The sequence below is a fragment of the Neoarius graeffei genome, chromosome 5 (assembly GCF_027579695.1).
Source record: "Neoarius graeffei isolate fNeoGra1 chromosome 5, fNeoGra1.pri, whole genome shotgun sequence".
Taxonomy (NCBI): domain Eukaryota; kingdom Metazoa; phylum Chordata; class Actinopteri; order Siluriformes; family Ariidae; genus Neoarius; species Neoarius graeffei.
This window is the reverse complement of record NC_083573.1, coordinates 1,117,896-1,135,893: the sequence shown is the minus strand read 5'-3', so window position 1 is coordinate 1,135,893 and position 17,998 is coordinate 1,117,896. Positions and strand designations below refer to the sequence as shown.

At 44.8% G+C, this 17,998-nt stretch overlaps 1 protein-coding gene across 1 annotated transcript in view; it reads right to left on the bottom strand.

The window, feature by feature from the left end:
* The window catches only part of LOC132886362 (uncharacterized), a 180,230-nt gene that overhangs the window by 10,754 nt on the left and 151,478 nt on the right, over positions 1-17,998 (bottom strand). Inside the window, exons 18-21 of the mRNA XM_060920924.1 lie at positions 5,682-5,855; positions 3,935-4,108; positions 2,325-2,501; positions 1,944-2,045 (exon numbers count right to left, since the gene is read on the bottom strand). Of these exons, the coding sequence (XP_060776907.1) occupies positions 1,944-2,045; positions 2,325-2,501; positions 3,935-4,108; positions 5,682-5,855 (627 nt within the window). The remainder of the gene's footprint in view (positions 1-1,943; positions 2,046-2,324; positions 2,502-3,934; positions 4,109-5,681; positions 5,856-17,998) is intronic.

Sequence of the window (17,998 nt, the reverse complement as noted above, 5' to 3'; positions counted from 1 at the left end):
AACCTCATACCAACTATAAAGCACGGTGGTGGAAATGTTCTGGTTTGGGGTTGCTTTGCTGCCTGAGGGACTGGGAAGCTTGCATTCATTGATTCAATTATTAATTCATATCAAAGAGTGTTTGAAGATAATGTGAGGCCATTTGTTCAAAAGTTGAAGATGAACCTGAGGTGGACCTTTCAACAAGATGGTGATCCTGAGCACATGAACAAATCCACCAAGGAACAGCTCAAACAGAAGAAATGGAGCGTTATGGAACGACCTTGTCAAAGCCCAGATTTGAACCCCATTGAAATGTTGTGGGGAGCTTTGAAAAGGGCAATTGATGCAAGAAAACCTTCAAACATCTTGTACCTACAGGAATTTTGCCGAAAGAGTGGTCAAACTTTCAGCAAGCCAAAGTCAGAGACTGGTGGACAATTATACAAAACACAGACAAGTTGTTATTTCTGTTAAAGGGAGCAATACTAGATTCTGAAGCCAAGGATGTACTTACTTTCTCCACTGAATAATATTACAGCTATTAATATTTTTTTTCTCTCCGTGCTTCCACAGAAGGCAGTCGCATTCTGCTCTCCCTCCTTTTTTTCCCTGCTTGTGCTTCTGTGTTTTTTCTCGTCTGCTGTACTTTTTGAAGAGACTCTTCCTGCATTACTTTCTAAACTAAAAAGCATGGAATTGATAAACTGGTCTCCTAACGAAATTGACACAGTTTTGGGTTCGGGGGAACCCGTTTGTCCTGCCGGAACGTTTGCGGCTGGTTACACGATGGACGTGTGGGAGCGGTGGCGGGTCGTGTGCCTGGTGATTCTTTCTGTGGAGGACATTGAAGATATCTACCTATTCGGAACCATGATTACAGGACTTTTGCTGATTGGATTAGGCATTGCCCTGGTATATCGAGGAAATCAGACAACGGTGACAGCTGTTCAAAGCCCCACACAGCTGCCCGATATGATTGGAGTGGTAGGCAAAGCTGTTGGCACTTGGACTGTGGACATTCAGAACTTTAACCACAAAATGGTTGTTATCTCGGAGCAGCTTTCAGCTTTGCAAGGAATACGTTTTTCGGAGATCAATTTGAATAGAATGGACAGATATGGACGAGCAGTGAGGACGTGCAAAGACTGCGTCTGGAAAGACCAAACAATTCATATCTTATCGACATTCGGCGCCCTGAGACAGCACCGGCCTTGTCAGGCCGTTGCTGAGAAAACATTTCCCCCTGAAGGTCACTGCCGGGAGACACTCTCATTCCACGCATTCCTCTCTAACTCTCCGCGGTCGCCATTTTTACCCCCTGTGTGACAAGCGGGTGCGTGACCAGCGCCTTCATGGCTGCAGGAGTGGACGGCTGCTTGCTTGCGCTGGATTACCTCCTCCCCCCACCCCTCCCCCCTTACCCCTGATTTCTCCCCCTCAAGTCCGGTGTTTAAAGTGTACCTGTGTTGTAGTTGTGCTTATGCAAAGGTTTTTTTAAATGTTCCCACACTGTACTCCTGACAAGAGCATAGTGGGGGGGGTGTTCTTTTTTTCCTTATCTCTCCTCATGTTGTGTTTCCTTTTTATCTTTATCCCTGTCTTCCTGTCCTGTCTACCCTATGTCAATTGTATGTTGTATACTGTATGTACGGACAGGTTGACGGCTAATTTCACTGGTACATGTGACTAGTGACAATAAAGGGCATCATCATTTTTGCTGAATAAATGACTGAAACAGCTCATTTTCCCTTGTTTTGTTCATCACCTTTACCTGTAGACACTGTATCAAAAGGGTGAAATGTTTAAATACATTGACAAAAGTCTCCAATTTCCATGGGATTCACTTATTTTTTCACATGACCCATAGATAGATTAGAGCTCATATTATCTTTTGCTTACTGAAGGTAAGATTAGTGTGTGTGTGTGTGTGTGTGTGTGTGTGTGTGTGTGTGTGTGTGTACCTCAGTTTCTCCAGTGTACAGTGTGGATTCTCCAGTCCAGCAGAGAGCAGCTTCACTCCTGAATCCTGCAGGTTATTTCCACTGAGATTCAGTTCTGTCAGACTGGAGAAAGTAAATCTGATTCTCATGTCCACATTTCAGTGTCTCGTAGAATAATACATTCCAGTTTAAACAAAATAAATCAGTTGAGTTCACTGTGTAGAAGAAGGAACATGATGCATGAACATGAGTGTGAAGAGAAAAAGTAAGATTGGGCCTCGGATAGAATTTTACTGGGATAAAAGTCACAAATAAAGACACAATCAGTTATGTTTGTAATCTTCAGTGATAAAGTGATGGTCTGAGTCGTGTGTGTGTGGGGGGGGGATATCAGGAACTCACTGTAGTGTCTCCAGTGTACAGTGTGGATCCTTCAGTAGATCAGAGAGCAGCTTCACTCCTGATTCTCCTGGATTATTACAGTTCAGATCCAGTTCTCTCAGGTGTGATGAGGGATTTGACCTCAGAGCTGAAACCAGAGCAGCAAAACCTTCACCTGTAATCCTGCAGTTCGACAACCTACAGAGAGAAACATGTCACAGTTACAGCATAAATCACTCAGCTTTACGACACAACACACATAATCTTTATATACAGTACTCTAATGCCGCTTTTCCACTACAAACGCGGCTGAGCCGTGCCGTGCCGAGTCGAGCTGAGCGGGGCTGTTGGAGTTGCATTTCGACTACAACCGCGCTGAACCGTGCTGGCTGGAAGTGGGTGGACACATTGGGTGGAGTTAGCGAAAGTGGGTGGACGTCATGTCATGTCGTTAAGCAGCGCAAACAGTGACATCAGTGACAGTGGCGGAACAAGTCCGAGCCGGGCCGGGGGCGGGGCAAATGACCGGGCCCTTTATTAAAGCTTATCATAACATCATTTTAGGCTACAAAATGTCCGCAACTGCGGTGTTTACCAATTTCAACACTACCGGGTGCAACTATGTTATTTAGTACATCAAGTCCTTCAAACGAACATGTAACTCAGAAACAAAAAACATTAGGATACTGTACATGGCTCATAATAAAACATCAATAGCCTATACTGCGCACATTATTTGAAGGGCATACGAATGAGCGCTCAGAGTGGTGACAGGAAGAGTCAGAAATAAAAGGAGGGCGGTGCAAACCTCACTGAATGCACTGTGTTTACCAATTTCAACACTCCGGGGTGCAACTATGTTATTTTGTACATTAAGTCCTTCAAACGAACATGTAACTCAGAAACAAAAAAACATTCGGCGACATACTGTACATAGCTCATAATAAAACATCAATAGCCTACTGCGCGCATTATTTGAAGGGCATACGGCGAGCCTTGCGCTCCGCGAACTCGTGCACGATGCTCTGTATGTCACTGATTCAGTGAGCTTTTAAGCGGTAGTCTCACGACCCGAATAGTAAACAATAAACATGGAGGACATGGAGTCGTTAGTGTTGCTGGTCTCGGTGCTGTGGCTTGTTGTCACCGACAACGCCAACAGATACTGGCAAGAGCGTATAGATGAGGCGAGGCGCATAAGGCTTCAGAAATTCTCGTAATTCATAATTCTTCTTCTTCCGGGTTTGCGGTGTTTACAGATCCCAGCGCGCTCGCGGGGCGTGTGTGGGCATGTGAGGACACTCCTCCTCACCAATCAGTGCACAGGGGAGTGTCTGCTCACGCCCCCAGCCTCAGTCGGCACGGTTTGGCTCGCTTCAGCCCCACTCCAAAACGGTGCGAGTTTTAGGGGCTAAGCAGGGCTGAAACGAGCTGAGTCGTGCTGGTTTTTGGTAGTCGAAACGCGAGCCGTGTCGGGCTGAAGCGAGCTGAAGCGAGCTGAAGTGAGCTGAAAAAGGGTAGTGGAAAAGGGCCATAACTGTGTGTGTGTGTGTGTGTGTATATATATATATATATATATATATATATATATATATATATATATATATATATATATATACACACACACCAACCTCAGTGTCTCCAATGTACAGTGTGGATTCTCCAGTCCAGCAGAGAGCAGCTTCACTCCTGAATCCTGCAGGTTATTGCCCCTCAGGTCCAGTTCTCTCAGTCTGGAGGAGTTTGAGCTGAGAACTGAGGACAGAACTCTACAGCTTTCCTCTGTCAGTTGACACCGATACAGACTGGAAGAGAAACGATGAAATCTGTGAATATCTGATGGATAAATGAGGTGTGTTCCAGCAGTTGTTGAATAAAGTGTCTCCCTGAACACAAGGTTCTGATGTCAGAACAAAAATATACGAAGTAACTTTAAAAACGCACAATGGAATTCAACACGATATCACTTTAGATCCATGCATATATTTGAAATTTATGATATTGTATGTAATGCACACACATCTTGAAACATCGATAAAGGACATTTATTGTCAAACTCAAGAATTAATTCACAATAAAAAAATTCAAACTGACAGTTGGTCCATGTTCGGACCGTCATGCTGGAGATTCTGGGTCTGTGTCGTCCAGGGGTCTCAGCAGCAGTGACTGAGGGTGTCAGGAATCTGTCACGGAGGTGAGCTAGCCTGATGTGCTGATCCTGAACTGGCGTTGTGACTCGAGGCTGACCAGGGCGTGGACGATCCCTGGTGCTCCCTGTCTGTCTGTAACGCTGACTCAAACGGGAAATGGTCGAATGATGAACACCGAAGTGCCGGGCGACCTCTGTCTGTGTACTTCCGGCACGCAACATCCCGATGGCCTGTTCACGTTGATTTTGGCTTAGATGTGGCATCTTCAATAATGACAATTTTCCCATCATTTCCCCCGGGTATTTATAGGCAAGATTGTGTGTGTACAGTGTATGCAAAATTTGTTTGAAAATTAAAGCCTGTCCATGTCATTGACTACCCGAGTCATATTGTACGTTATTGAGTACAACTCCCTTAAATTCTGATTTGAGCACAGATTTGGAACTTATTCGGGCGGAACAAAGTTATTTTTCCATTGTGATATATTTCTTTTCTTCTTGAGATAAACTCAGCACGAATTCAGCAAGTTTTATCAATGTGCATTTTTAAAGTTACTGTTAGTGTATAAAATAAAGAGACTGTGTGTTTGTACTCGGACAGATCCACCTGTCTCAGCTCATATGAGACGATGGATTTGACTACATTTTTTATTATCTATTTATAGAATAGATGATATTTTTAATCTATTTTTATAATCTACTTTATTGTGTTATTCTTAGACCTCATTTATTTTTACCTCTATTATATCTGTTTATTCTAATTATTTTATTTTTATCTTATTTAACTATATACCATTTTTTTTATCACACTGCCCATTAACTTTGATATTATTGGTTTTATATCCAACTTTGATTTTATGATTTCATGATCAATTTTACTATTTTTGATTGATTTTATGATCTTGTGTTTGATTTTCATGATTCTATTTGGTTTTATGTATTTCGCGTTGCCTCATTATTTCTTTCCTTCTATTCTTCTTATTCGGCCGATCATGTATTTAACTGCATTTGTCTCAACTGTAAAGCGCTTTGGGTCACCTGCTGTTTTTAAATGTGCTGGAGAAATAAAGTGACTTGACATGAGTGTGGAGAGAGAAAGTAAGATTGGGCCTTGGATATAATTTTACTGGGATAAAAGTCACAAATAAAGAGAAAATCAATTCTGTTTGGAATTATCAACTATAAAGTGATGATCTGAGTCCTGTGTGTGTGTGTGTGTGTGTGTGTACCTCAGTGTCTCCAGTGTACAGTGTGGATTCTCCAGTCCAGCAGAGAGCAGCTTCACTCCTGAATCCTGCAGGTTATTGTCACTCAGGTTCAGTTCTCTCAGTCTGGAGGAGTTTGAGCTGAGAACTGAGGACAGAACTCTACAGCTTTCCTCTGTCAGTTTACACCCACGCAGACTGGAAGAGAAACAATGGAATTTGTGAATATCTGATGAGTAAATGTAGCCATCTCAATCAGTTTCTGAGCAGAAGGGGAAGTTGTAAGAATAGCAGGGGAAGAGGGGCCCGATAGTGAGGAGTGCAGCGCAGAGGTTTGTGTTCTTGGGCGGGGGAGTCTCCCCTCCGGGACACTTTATACTTAAAATTGTGCATTCTGGTGCATTTTAACTGCAGTGAAGCAGCTTTAGTACACTGCAATTTTAAGATACATTTTTCTGAAAATCTGTCACTTTTCAATTTTGATTAAAAAAATTACTGGTTTCAGGTCAACAAGGTATTTTAACTTTAACTTAAGAGCACTTATCTGTGTTCTTTGAAGTTTGTTCTGGTTTAATGTTGGTATTCATCGGTTCCAGCAGACAAAATTTTAAAATGGTGTTTGGAGCATTATTTTTCACTCATCAAGAAAACAAAAAGCAAATAAACACACAAAGTTCAAGTCATTAACAGTTTTTGAGATATGGGGTTTCGGAAAACCCAAAATTCGGCGGTCGTCAGAGCTAAAATGCACATTTTGTAACTCCATATCTGCAAAAGTAAAGGCTGCACAGACCTTTCAAAGCTTGTTAGCAGCATCACCTCCTGCCAGTGTGAACTCTTTGCAATTTTGTGCCTCTGTCTTGAATCATGAACAAATGCAAGGGCTTTTAAAAGTGCATGAAGCACTCTTTCATCTCTTTGGGAAACAGGCAGAATCAGCTCTGGTAGGATTTTCAGCGGTCATTCATTTCTTAACTCAGTAATTCTCCAGCTTTTATATTGATTATATTGGTGTACATACAGTGGAAATAAAAAGTGTACACACCCCATTTAAATGATTTTTTTTTTTTACATCAGAAAAACCTATGAGACAACGATAAATAATTTCAAAACTTTTCCCACGTTTAATGTGACCTATAACCTGTACAATACAATTTAAAAACAAACAAGTCTGTTCGGGGGGAAAACATAAAAAAAAACGTACAATAAGCTGGTTGCATAAGTGAGCACACCCTGAAACTCATACTTTGTTGAAGCACCTTTTGATTTAATTACGGCATTCAGTCTTTTTGGGTCGGAGTCTATCAGCCTGCCACATCTACACTTGGCAATATTTGCCCACTCTTCCTTGCAAAACCACACTGATTGCAAGCGCATCTCTTGTGCACAGCCCTTTTCAGGTCACCCCACAGATTTTCAACTGGATTTAGGTCTGGGTTCTGGCTGGGCCGTTCTGAAAATTTTTTGGGGTCATTGTAATGCTGAAAGATGAAATTCCTCTTTATCTTCAGCTCTCTATCAGACACCTGAAGGTTTTGGGCCAAAACTGACTGGTATTTAGAACTGCTGATAATTCCCTCCACCTTGACTAAAGCCCCTGTTCCAGCTGAAGAAAAATGACCCCAAAACATGATGCTGCCTCCACCATGCTTCACCGTGGGTATGGTGTTCTTTTGGTGATGTGCAGTGTTGTTTTTGCACCAAACAGAGATGTAGTTAGGATCTGACTTCGCAACAATGATCAGGTGTCTGATTCTGGTGATGTGGATGCTGTCTTTTGCATCCTCAGACAAGATTTTGCTAGTGCTGAATATTGAGGTATGTCTCTGGCCGATTTCTACTCCACTACACTCTGTCAATGAGCAACCTCTGGATTATTGTATTAGGCTGAATAAGGCAGCTGAGGTAGTGGAACAGTCATTGGAACATGAAGGCAGGGCATTACGGCTGCAGACTGTAGAGGTTGCTGCCATGTTCATTAGGCACTGCCCTCACCAAGATCTTGCCTTGATGTTTCTAAGTAAGCCTCAGAGTGAGTGGACGGCCTGTGAAGTCCAAGCATGTCTAGATGAGTTTTTAAGAAATTGCAAGGGACAGAGGGGCCATCTATCACAGCATGCTGCTTCTGTTGTCATGCCTGTAGGTGGGACTGTGGGTTGCAATATGTTAGAGTGTCCAGTGGGGGTGGTCAAGCCAGGATAGCCTTTCTGCTTTATCAGTCAAGAGAGGTTCTGGCAGCCATGTAGGTAATGGTGACTGTATTTTGCAGTCTATTGGCCTGGGTGTTATACCCACTGACAGCTGTCAGGTCTCCTTCCACTGGAAGGATAAGTTAGTGGATCTGATTAAGGAATATGAAGGTGTCTTTTCCTGGCATCATCTTCACTTTGGTGAGGCCCACGTGTTCTGCCACAGCATTACAGTGGTGCTTGAAAGTTTGTGAACCATTTAGTATTTTCTATATTTCTGCATAAATATGACCAAAAACATCATCAGATTTTCACACAAGTCCTAAAAGTAGATAAAGAGAACACAGTGAAACAAATGAGACAAAATATTATACTTGATCATTTATTTATTGAATAAATGATCCAGTATTATATATCTGTGAATGGCAAAAGTATGTGAACCTTTGCTTTCAGTATCAGGTGTGACCCCCTTGTGCAGCAATAACTGCAACTAAACATTTCTGGTAACTGTTGATCAGTCCTGCACACCGGCTTGGAGGAATTTTAGCCCATTCCTCCATACAGAACAGCTTCAACTCTGGGATGTTGGTGGGTTTCCTCACATGAACTGCTCACTTCAAGTCCTTCCACAACATTTCCATTGGATTAAGGTCAGAACTTTGACTTGGCCATTCCAAAACATTAACTTTATTCTTCTTTAACCATTCTTTGTTAGAACCAGTTGTGTGCTTCGGGTCATTGTCCTGTTGCATGACCCACCTTCTCTTGAGATTCAATTCACTGACAGATGTCCTGATATTTTCCTTGAGAATTCACTGGTATAATTCAGAATTCCTTGTTCTATCAATGATGGCAAGCCGTCCTGGCCCAGATGCAGCAAAACAGGCCCAAACCATGATACTACCACCACCATGTTTCACAGATGGGATAAGGTTCTTATGCTGGAATGCAGTGTTTTCCTTTCTCCAAACATAACACTTCTCATTTAACCCAAAAAGTTCTATTTTGGCCTCATCCATCCACAAAACATTTTTCCAATAGCCTTCTGGCTTGTCCACATGATCTTTAGCAAACTGCAGATGAGCAGCAATGTTCTTTTGGAGAGCAGTGGCTTTCTCCTTGCAACCCTGCCATGCACACCATTGTTGTTCAGTGTTCTCCTGATGGTGGACTCATGAATATTAACATTAGCCAATGTGAGAGAGGCCTTAAGTTGCTTCGAAGTTACCCTGGGGTCCTGTATGGCCTCGCCACCTATTACATGCCTTGCTCTTGGAGTGATCTTTGTTGGTCGACCACTCCTGGGGAGGGTAACAATGGTCTTGAATTTCCTCCATTTGTACACAATCTGTCTGACTGTGGATTGGTGGAGTCCAAACTCTTTAGAGATGGTTTTGTAACCTTTTCCAGCCTGATGAGCATCAACAACACTTTTTCTGAGGTCCTCAGAAATCTCCTTTGTTTGTGCCATGAGACACTTCCACAAACATGTGTTGTGAAGATCAGACTTTGATAGATCCCTATTCTTTAAATAAAACAGGGTGCCCACTCACACCTGACTTTCATCCTATTGCTTGAAAACACCTGACTCTAATTTCACCTTCAAATTAACTGCTCATCCTCGAGGTTCACATATTTTTGCCACTCACCGATATGTAATATTGGACCATTTTCCTCAATAAATAAATGACCAAATATCATATTTTTTGTCTCATTTGTTTAACTGGGTTCTCTTTATCTACTTTTAGGGCTTGTGTGAAAATTTGATGATGTTTTAGGTCATATTTATGCAGAAATATAGAAAATTCTAAAGGGTTCACAAACTTTCAAGCACCACTGGAGGTTGATAGATGACTGTCCCTTAAGGTTGCCATACCACAGGTTGTGGCCAGCTCATTCTCAGAAGTTGAAAGAAACTCTGGATAAGATGGAGGAGAGGGAAATCATCAGGAAATCTAGCAGTGACTAGGCTTGCCCACTTGTATTGATGTGGAAGAACAATGGAGACCTGTGGATATGCACTGACATTAGGTGGCTGAATGCATGCACTGTTAAAGATGCCCACCCGCTTCCTCACCAAGCAGATGTCCTTGCTGCTATGGGTGGAAATGTATTTTTCTCCACTATGGATTTAACGTCAGGCTACTATAATGTGCTGCTGCATGAGGATAAGAAATACACAGCGTTCTCTTCCCCTTTGGGCTTGCATGAGGATAACAGGCTTCCTCAGGGTCTTTGTAATAATCCTGCTACTTTCATGTGGATGATGCTCTCCATCTTTGGAGATCAAAATTTCTCAAGTCTTCTGTGTTATTTGGATGGCCTGTGAGTGTTTGGCAGATCAGAGGAAGAGAGTTTACAATGGTTCCACATGGTGTTTAATCGGTTGAAAGAACACAACCTGAAGCTTTCACCTGCCAAGTGCAACTTCCTGAGGCAATCTATAAAAATTTTGGGTCATATCATTTCTCAGGAGGGTGTGGCTAATGATCCAGATAAGGTGGAAGCTATTGTGAATATCTCTCACAATCAGATCTGATGGAGTCTAACGGCATCATGCCATCTGAAAGCAAGCTCTGCACCTTCCTTGGCATGGTGGTTTTCTACCAGCATTTAATTGAATCCTGTTCTGTACTTGCGAGGCCACTGTTTGCACTCACAGGGGGTTCTAAGCGGCTGTGCAAAAGTAAGGGTGTGAGCAGGCCTGTGCAGAAGAGAAAGCTCTGTCCTCAGGACTAGTCCCCTGAGTGTACAGAGGCTTTTCAAAATCTTAAGGTGGCACTGGTGAACAGTGTGCCATTCACTCACCCAGATTTCACTCAGCCTTTCCTCTTGTCTGTCGATGCATCCATTAGGGGTCTGAGGGCTGTTCTGTCTCAGGTGCAGCAGAATGAGGACAAAGCTCAGCCAATTGCTTTTGTGAGTCATTCACTGAATCATGCTCAGTCAAAGTATCCTGCTCATCGGCTTGAATTTTTTGCTATGAAGTGGGCTATCTATAACAAGTTTATTCATTGGTTGTGAGGCCACAAGTTCACAGTGTGGACAGACAATAACCTGTGTCAAGACAATAATAATGTATTGACAAAGCCAAAGCTTGATGCTTGTGAGCAATGCTGGGTGGCCAAGCTGGCTCCTTTTGATTTTGACATCTTGTACAGGTAGTTGTTGACTTACGACCTATAACTTACGACCGATCGACTTTACGACCATCTGTTTATGACTGGCAAGTGTTTCCCAGCTGAGCTTGCTGAGCGGACAACAGTTTCCACCCCAGCTCCTGGTTTAAGAAACGAGCAAATCCTCCCGCCAGCCCGAGCGCTGCAACAGCTGATGATGACGTAGACGACCCACAGCCAAGCACCAGTGATGTCAGCGTTCACTAAGTTTTGTATTTTGCTATGTTTTACATTTGTATTTTGGTACATTTCAAACTAAAATGTTTTCTATTTTTCACACCTGTATTTTGTATTTTTTGTTTTGCACATATTATTTTGCACGGAGGTTTTCCTCCGTGCTCTCACGGAAGGTGGTCGCATTCTCTGCTCTCCTCTCCTCTCCTTTTTTTTCCTGCTTATGCTCTTTGTTTCATCTCATCTGCCTATATTTTTTTTTGAGAGACTCTCTCCGCATTGAATTTCTAAACTAAAAAAGCATGGATTTGATAAACTGGTCTCCTAACGAAATTGACACAGTTTCTGGGTTCGGGGGAACCCACCTGTCCTGCCGGAATGTCTGTGGAGGACATTGAAGATATCTACCTATTCGGAACCATGATTACAGGACTTTTGCTGATTGGATTAGGCATTGCCCTGGTATATCGAGGAAATCAGACAACAGTGACAGCTGTTCAAAGCCCCACAAAGCTGCCCGATATGATTGGAGTGGTGGGCAGAGCTGTTGGCACTCGAACTGTGGACATTCAGAACTTTAACCACAAAATGGTTGTTATCTCGGAGCAGCTTTCATCTTTGCAAGGAATACATATTTCAGAGACCAAATGGAATTGAATTGAACAGAATGGACGAAATGGACAGATATGGATGAGTGGTGTGGATGTGTAAAGACTGTGTCTGTTCAAAAGACCAAACGATCTCTATCTTATCGACATTCGGCTCCCTGAACAGCACCGGCCTTGATCAAGGCCATTGCTGGGGAACATTTCCCCCAGAAGGTCACTGCTGGGAGACGCTCTCGCATTCTTTGCGTTCCTTCCCCAATTTTCCACGGTCGCTGTTTTTCACCCCCAGTGTGACAAGCGGGTGCGTGACCAGCGCCACTTGCATGGCTGCAGGAGCGGACAGCTGCTTGCTTGCGCTGGGTTACCTCTACCTCCTCCCCTCCCCTCCCCTCCTACCCTCTTCCCCCCACCCCCCACCCCTGATTGCCATCTCCTTCCCCCTTTCCCCCCCTCAAGTCCCATGTTTTAAAGTGTACTTGTGTTATTGTGTGCTTGTGTGGAGGTTTTTAAATGCTCCCACACTGTACTCCTGATAGGAGCATAGTGGGGGGGTGTTCTTTTTTCCCTCATCTTTCCTCATATTACTACTGTGTTTCTTTTTCTTTTATCCCTGTCTTCCTGTCCTGTTCCCCCTCTGTAAGGACAGGTTGATGGTCAATTTCACTGGTAACAGTGAAAATAAAGGGTTCATTCATTCATTCATTCATTAAACGAATTGTACTGTACGCAGTGTAGTATGCAGTGTTTGACTTAAACCAAATAATGAGCCAAGGTAATGAAATAAGAAAATGTTGATAAAATAAGACTTTAAGATGATTACAATATCATTACACATCACAATATACTTACAGTGGGGCAAAAAAGTATTTAGTCAGCCACCAATTGTGCAAGTTCTCCCACTTAAAAAGATGAGAGAGGCCTGTAATTTTCGTCATAGGTACACTTCAACTATGAGAGACAGAATGGGGGGAAAGAATCCAGGAAATCACATTGTAGGATTTTTAATGAATTAATTGGTAAATTCCTCGGTAAATAAGTATTTGGTCACCTACAAACAAGCAAGATTTCTGGCTCTCACAGACCTGTAACAACTTCTTTAAGAGGCTCCTCTGTCCTCCACTCGTTGCCTGTATTAATGACACCTGTTTGATCTCGTTATCAGTATAAAAGACACCTGTCCACAACCTCAAACAGTCACACTCCAAACTCCACTATGGCCAAGACCAAAGAGCTGTCAAAGGACACCAGAAACAAAATTGTAGACCTGCACCAGGCTGGGAAGACTGAATCTGCAATAGGTAAGCAGCTTGGTGTGAAGAAATCAACCGTGGGAGCAATTATTAGAAAATGGAAGACATACAAGACCACTGATAATCTCCCTAGATCTGGGGCTCCACGCAAGATCTCACCCCATGGGGTCAAAATGATCACAAGAACGGTGAGCAAAAATCCCAGAACCACACGGGGGGACCTAGTGAATGACCTGCAGAGAGCTGGGACCAAAGTAACAAAGGCTACCATCAGTAACACACTACGCCGCCAGGGACTCAAATCCTGCAGTACCAGACGTGTCCCCCTGCTTAAGCCAGTACATGTCTAGGCCCGTCTGAAGTTTGCTAGAGAGCATTTGGATGATCCAGAAGAGGATTGGAAGAATGTCATATGGTCAGATGAAACCAAAATAGAACTTTTTGGTAAAAACTCAACTTGTCGTGTTTGGAGGAGAAAGAATGCTGAGTTGCATCCAAAGAACACCATACCTACTGTGAAGCATGGGGGTGGAAATGTAACCCCTTCTCTCACACTCCCGCTGGCTTCCTTGCACCTCCACACACCACTACTCTGCGTTGTGTTTGGTTATATATGGACGGCTGACGGGTGGGGGCGCAGCCAGTAGAAAGGCGAAGATACAGACAGAAGGGTTCGGGATAGTGGCTGTTTTATTAAGTTGCATTCCACAACATCGCTGTAGGGTTGATAACATGAACTCAGATTGATATCACACCAGTAAACATTTTACAATAGGCTAATCCATCCCAATAGTACATTCCACCACGTTGCGCGCTCAGTCGCAATACCCATTTTAATACAAAAATAAGAGTGCTAGCTTCAAAAATTGCTCAACTTCCAACAGCGTAGCATTACAGTACTGAAAATAGTTGATAACAACTAACTCAAAAGAGATCACATTTAAGATATTTTGTAATTTACAAGAGCAGAAAAATAACATGGCGTACCTGTAGGGTTGATAACATGAACTAAAGAAAAAAATGGCGCATTACACACACACTACCAACCCTACGGTGTTACCAGAGGGACAAAAGGCAATTCTAAAATAGCAACGGTAACTTAAATATGGTCTTATAGCGACATCTAGTGGAGAAACAAATACACTGCCTTACATCCACCCCTTCTTTAAGTGATGGCGTCCCCGCCATCAGACTCAACAAGAAGAAACATATTTACAGCATACCCTACAAAAACAAATGTGTGGTGTGTGTAATATAAAGTTATGAAAAAAAAGTGTGTGTATAAGGTTTGTGTGCGTGTTGTTAGCAGTCATCTAGGCGTGTGCACCAAGTGGCCCTAGGTGTGTCCAGCCGCTCTCCTTGCTTTGGCCCTTTGCCACAACTTTCTTCCACTACCTGGCACTCCATTGAGAATTTTACGGGAGGATTTCGACTCCTTCTCGGTGTTCTTCTTGGGGTGTTGGCCGGTTGAGTGGAAGTAGCTCCCCCACTGGCCGCTGAGGTATCCTCTTGTATCTCCACATTGCTCTGCTCCATACTGGGGTGGTCCTCTCCGCCCACTGTACCGGATGCGGCTGCATCTCCCATTTCTACCATACTGCCACTCTCAATATCCTCTTCATCACCCACATCAACATTAGTCTCACTGTCCTCCTCCATGACCACTCCACTGCTTCGCTCCACTGGGAGAAACATGCACTGGGTAAGGAGGTTCCGATGAACCACCCTCTCAGTACCTCCATTCTCCGGTCACACCACATAGACAGGTAAGTTGGGCTGCTTCTTGACGATGACATATGGGCATGATTCCCACCGGTCTCCCAGTTTCTGTCTCCCCTCCACATGACATATTTTGACTAAAACTCTATCCCCTGTGCCAAAGTCTTCACTTCTGGCTTTCTGGTCATAATACTTTTTCTGTTGCTCTTTAGCATGCTGAGCCATTTGGTTAGCCAGGGCATAAGCCTGCGTCAGAGAGTCATGCAGAGTCTGGACATAGTCGCTGTACTCACAGGACTGTTTGACGGTTGAGGACCCGAAAATCAGGTCAACTGGGAGTCTCGGATGCTTACCAAACATTAGGTAATATGGGCTATAGCCCGTAGAGTCGTGTCGGGAGCAGTTATACGCATGAGTCATGGCGTCAACATATTCATGCCAGCGGGGCTTTAAGTGAGGCTCTGGCATCCCAAGCATGTTCATTAAGGTGCGGTTAAACCTTTCAGTCGTCCCGTTGCCCTGAGGATGATAGGGCGTTGTGCGGGTTTTAGTGATGCCCGTACACTTGCAGAGTTCTTTGACCACGGCACTTTCAAAGTTGCGCCCCTGGTCCGCATGCAACTTTGCAGGGAAGCCAAAGCGACAGAAGTAGTTCTTCCACAGTACTCTTGCCACTGTGCCTGCCTTTTGGTCCATGGTGGGGTAGGCCTGGGAGTAACGAGAAAAGTAGTCAGTGACAATGAGCACATTTTCCATACCACCTTTGGACTTCTCAAGTGTCAAAAAGTCCACACAGACCAGCTCCATGGGGGCACTGGTGTGTATGCTGACCAGGGGAGCTCTGACATTGGCGATAGAGGTCTTTCTCAGGCAACACCGTTCACACTGTTCGCACCAGGCTCTCACCTCTTGGAACATCCTCGGCCAGTAGAATCTCTCTCATATCATCTGGAGCGTCCTCTCAAATCCTAAATGTCCAGAGTCGTCATGAAGAGCGGTTTTGACAGCCTCACGCAACCTCTCTGGCAGTAGTAGCTGCTCCACTTCTCTTCTATGGCAGTCTCGGACTCGGCGGTACATGATACCATTGCGTACCACTAATCTCCTCCACTCTTTTAAGAGAAGACCCCCACTTGCACTCACTTCCATCCTCTCACCGCGGCTTGGTTTCTGATTACGGGTCTTAAAGTGCAGGACTGGACCGATGACCGGGTCTTCCTTTTGCCAAGCTCGGATCTCCTGTGTGGTCATAGCGGGCAATGCCTCCATCCCCACCTCTCCATATGGCTCACTGGACTCCACAGGCTGACTCTCAGGCTCTTCTAAGACAGCAGCAGCCTCCCCAGAGGGCTCTTCCACTTTGTGGGTGACCTGTGCCTCATTGTGCCTCTGTCCACTGTCGGCCACTAATTGGGGGCAGGTCTGCAAGGCCTCTGTGACCTCCTGATGGGACATACGCGAGAGGGCATCAGCGTTGGAGTTATCCTGTCCCCTCCGGTATTGTATGTCGAAATCATACATAGACAAGTGAGAAACCCATCGCTGACCGGTAGCATCGAGCTTGGCTGTGGTCATTACGTACTTCAAGGGATTATTATCTGTGAGAACAGAGAACTGGCGTCCATAGAGGTGGTCATGGAACTTATCGGTAACTGCCCACTTAAGAGCAAGGAATTCGAGCTTGTGTGCGGGATACCTTGTCTCAGGTGGGGTCAAGCCTCTGCTCGCGTACGCAATGACTCTTTCCACCCCACCCTGGATCTGTGCAAGCACAGCACCAAGACCATCTATTGATGCATCCGTCTGCAGCACGAACGGTAGACTGTAGTCTGGGTAACCCAGCACCGGTGCATTTGTCAACTTCTCTTTTAATGACTGAAAGGCCTCCTCACATTCGGCAGTCCACACAAAGGTTGGCTTGGGGCTTGAACCTTTCTGGGCCCCTCTCGTCTTCTTTCTGGGGTCCCCAGAGGTGAGGCGGTACAAGGGAGCAGCCAGACTGGAGTAGGACTTTACATAATGTCTATAGTAGCCCGCGAACCCTAGGAACTGGAGTACTTCCTTGCGGTCCGTTGGCCTCGGCCAATCTTTCACTCGGCTGATTTTCTCCGGATCTGTCCTGATGCCGTCTACCGACACCAGGTGACCGAGGTAGTTCACTTCCTTCCTAACAAACTGGCACTTCGAGGGCTTAAGCTTCAGGCCATGCTCCCCAAGTCTATCAAAGACCAGTTGTAGTCTTTCTAAGTGCTCATCAAAGGACGCCAAAAACACTATAATATCATCCAAGTAAATAAGGAGATGCGTTAAGTCTAAGTCACCAAAGCAGCAGGTCATTAGTCTTTGGAAGGTGGAGGGGGCATTTTGAAGCCCAAATGGCATTCGGTTTGCCTCAAAAAGCCCCATGGGAGTGCTGAAGGCTGTCTTGTGCTTGTCATGTTCCGCAACCTCCACCTGCCAGTAACCGGACGTAAGGTCAAGCGTGGAGAAGTACTTAGCTCATCCCAAAGACTCCAGGGCCTCCTCAATTCTTGGTAGCGGAAACGCGTCGTGGGTGCTGCATGAATTGAGTCTCCTGTAGTCTATACATAGCCTTAACGACCCATCTTTCTTGGTCACAACCACTACTGGGGAGGCGTAAGGGCTCTTACTAGGGCAGATGACCCCGGCTGCCTGCATCTCAGTTAACATCTGCCGCACATCTTGCCACTGGGATGGGGGTATTCTACGGTAGGGCAGCCTGAAAGGCCTTGAGTCCACCAATGGAATCTCATGCTGTATGGTTGTTGTGTGACCATAGTCCAGGGAATGTTGGGAGAAAACATCTGCATTCTTGCCCAGCAGTTCTTCAAGGCAGGCCCGCTGATCTTCATCCTCCACCGCCGCTTCACTCAGGTCCACCCCACAACTTGCCCCAACTTGCCCCAGACTGAGGGACGCCTCTTTATTCCTAATGTTTCCCTGCTTGTTCTCAGGCCGTTCCACCACGCTGCGTACCAGGACTGCATTGGCCAGGTGGGTGTATGGCTTAATAGTGATGGCACGCTGGGAGAGGTTCATCACCCTGACTGGAGCATACCCTCTCTGTACATCGGCAAGAACCTTGGCAACCAAGAGGTCCTGGGGAAGCTGCACCGAGGCCTGGCTTTCGATCAGGGCGGTGTAGGTCTTTCTCTGAGGGCCGGCTTTAATCTTACATCTCAAATCCCTCTCTTTCCCTGC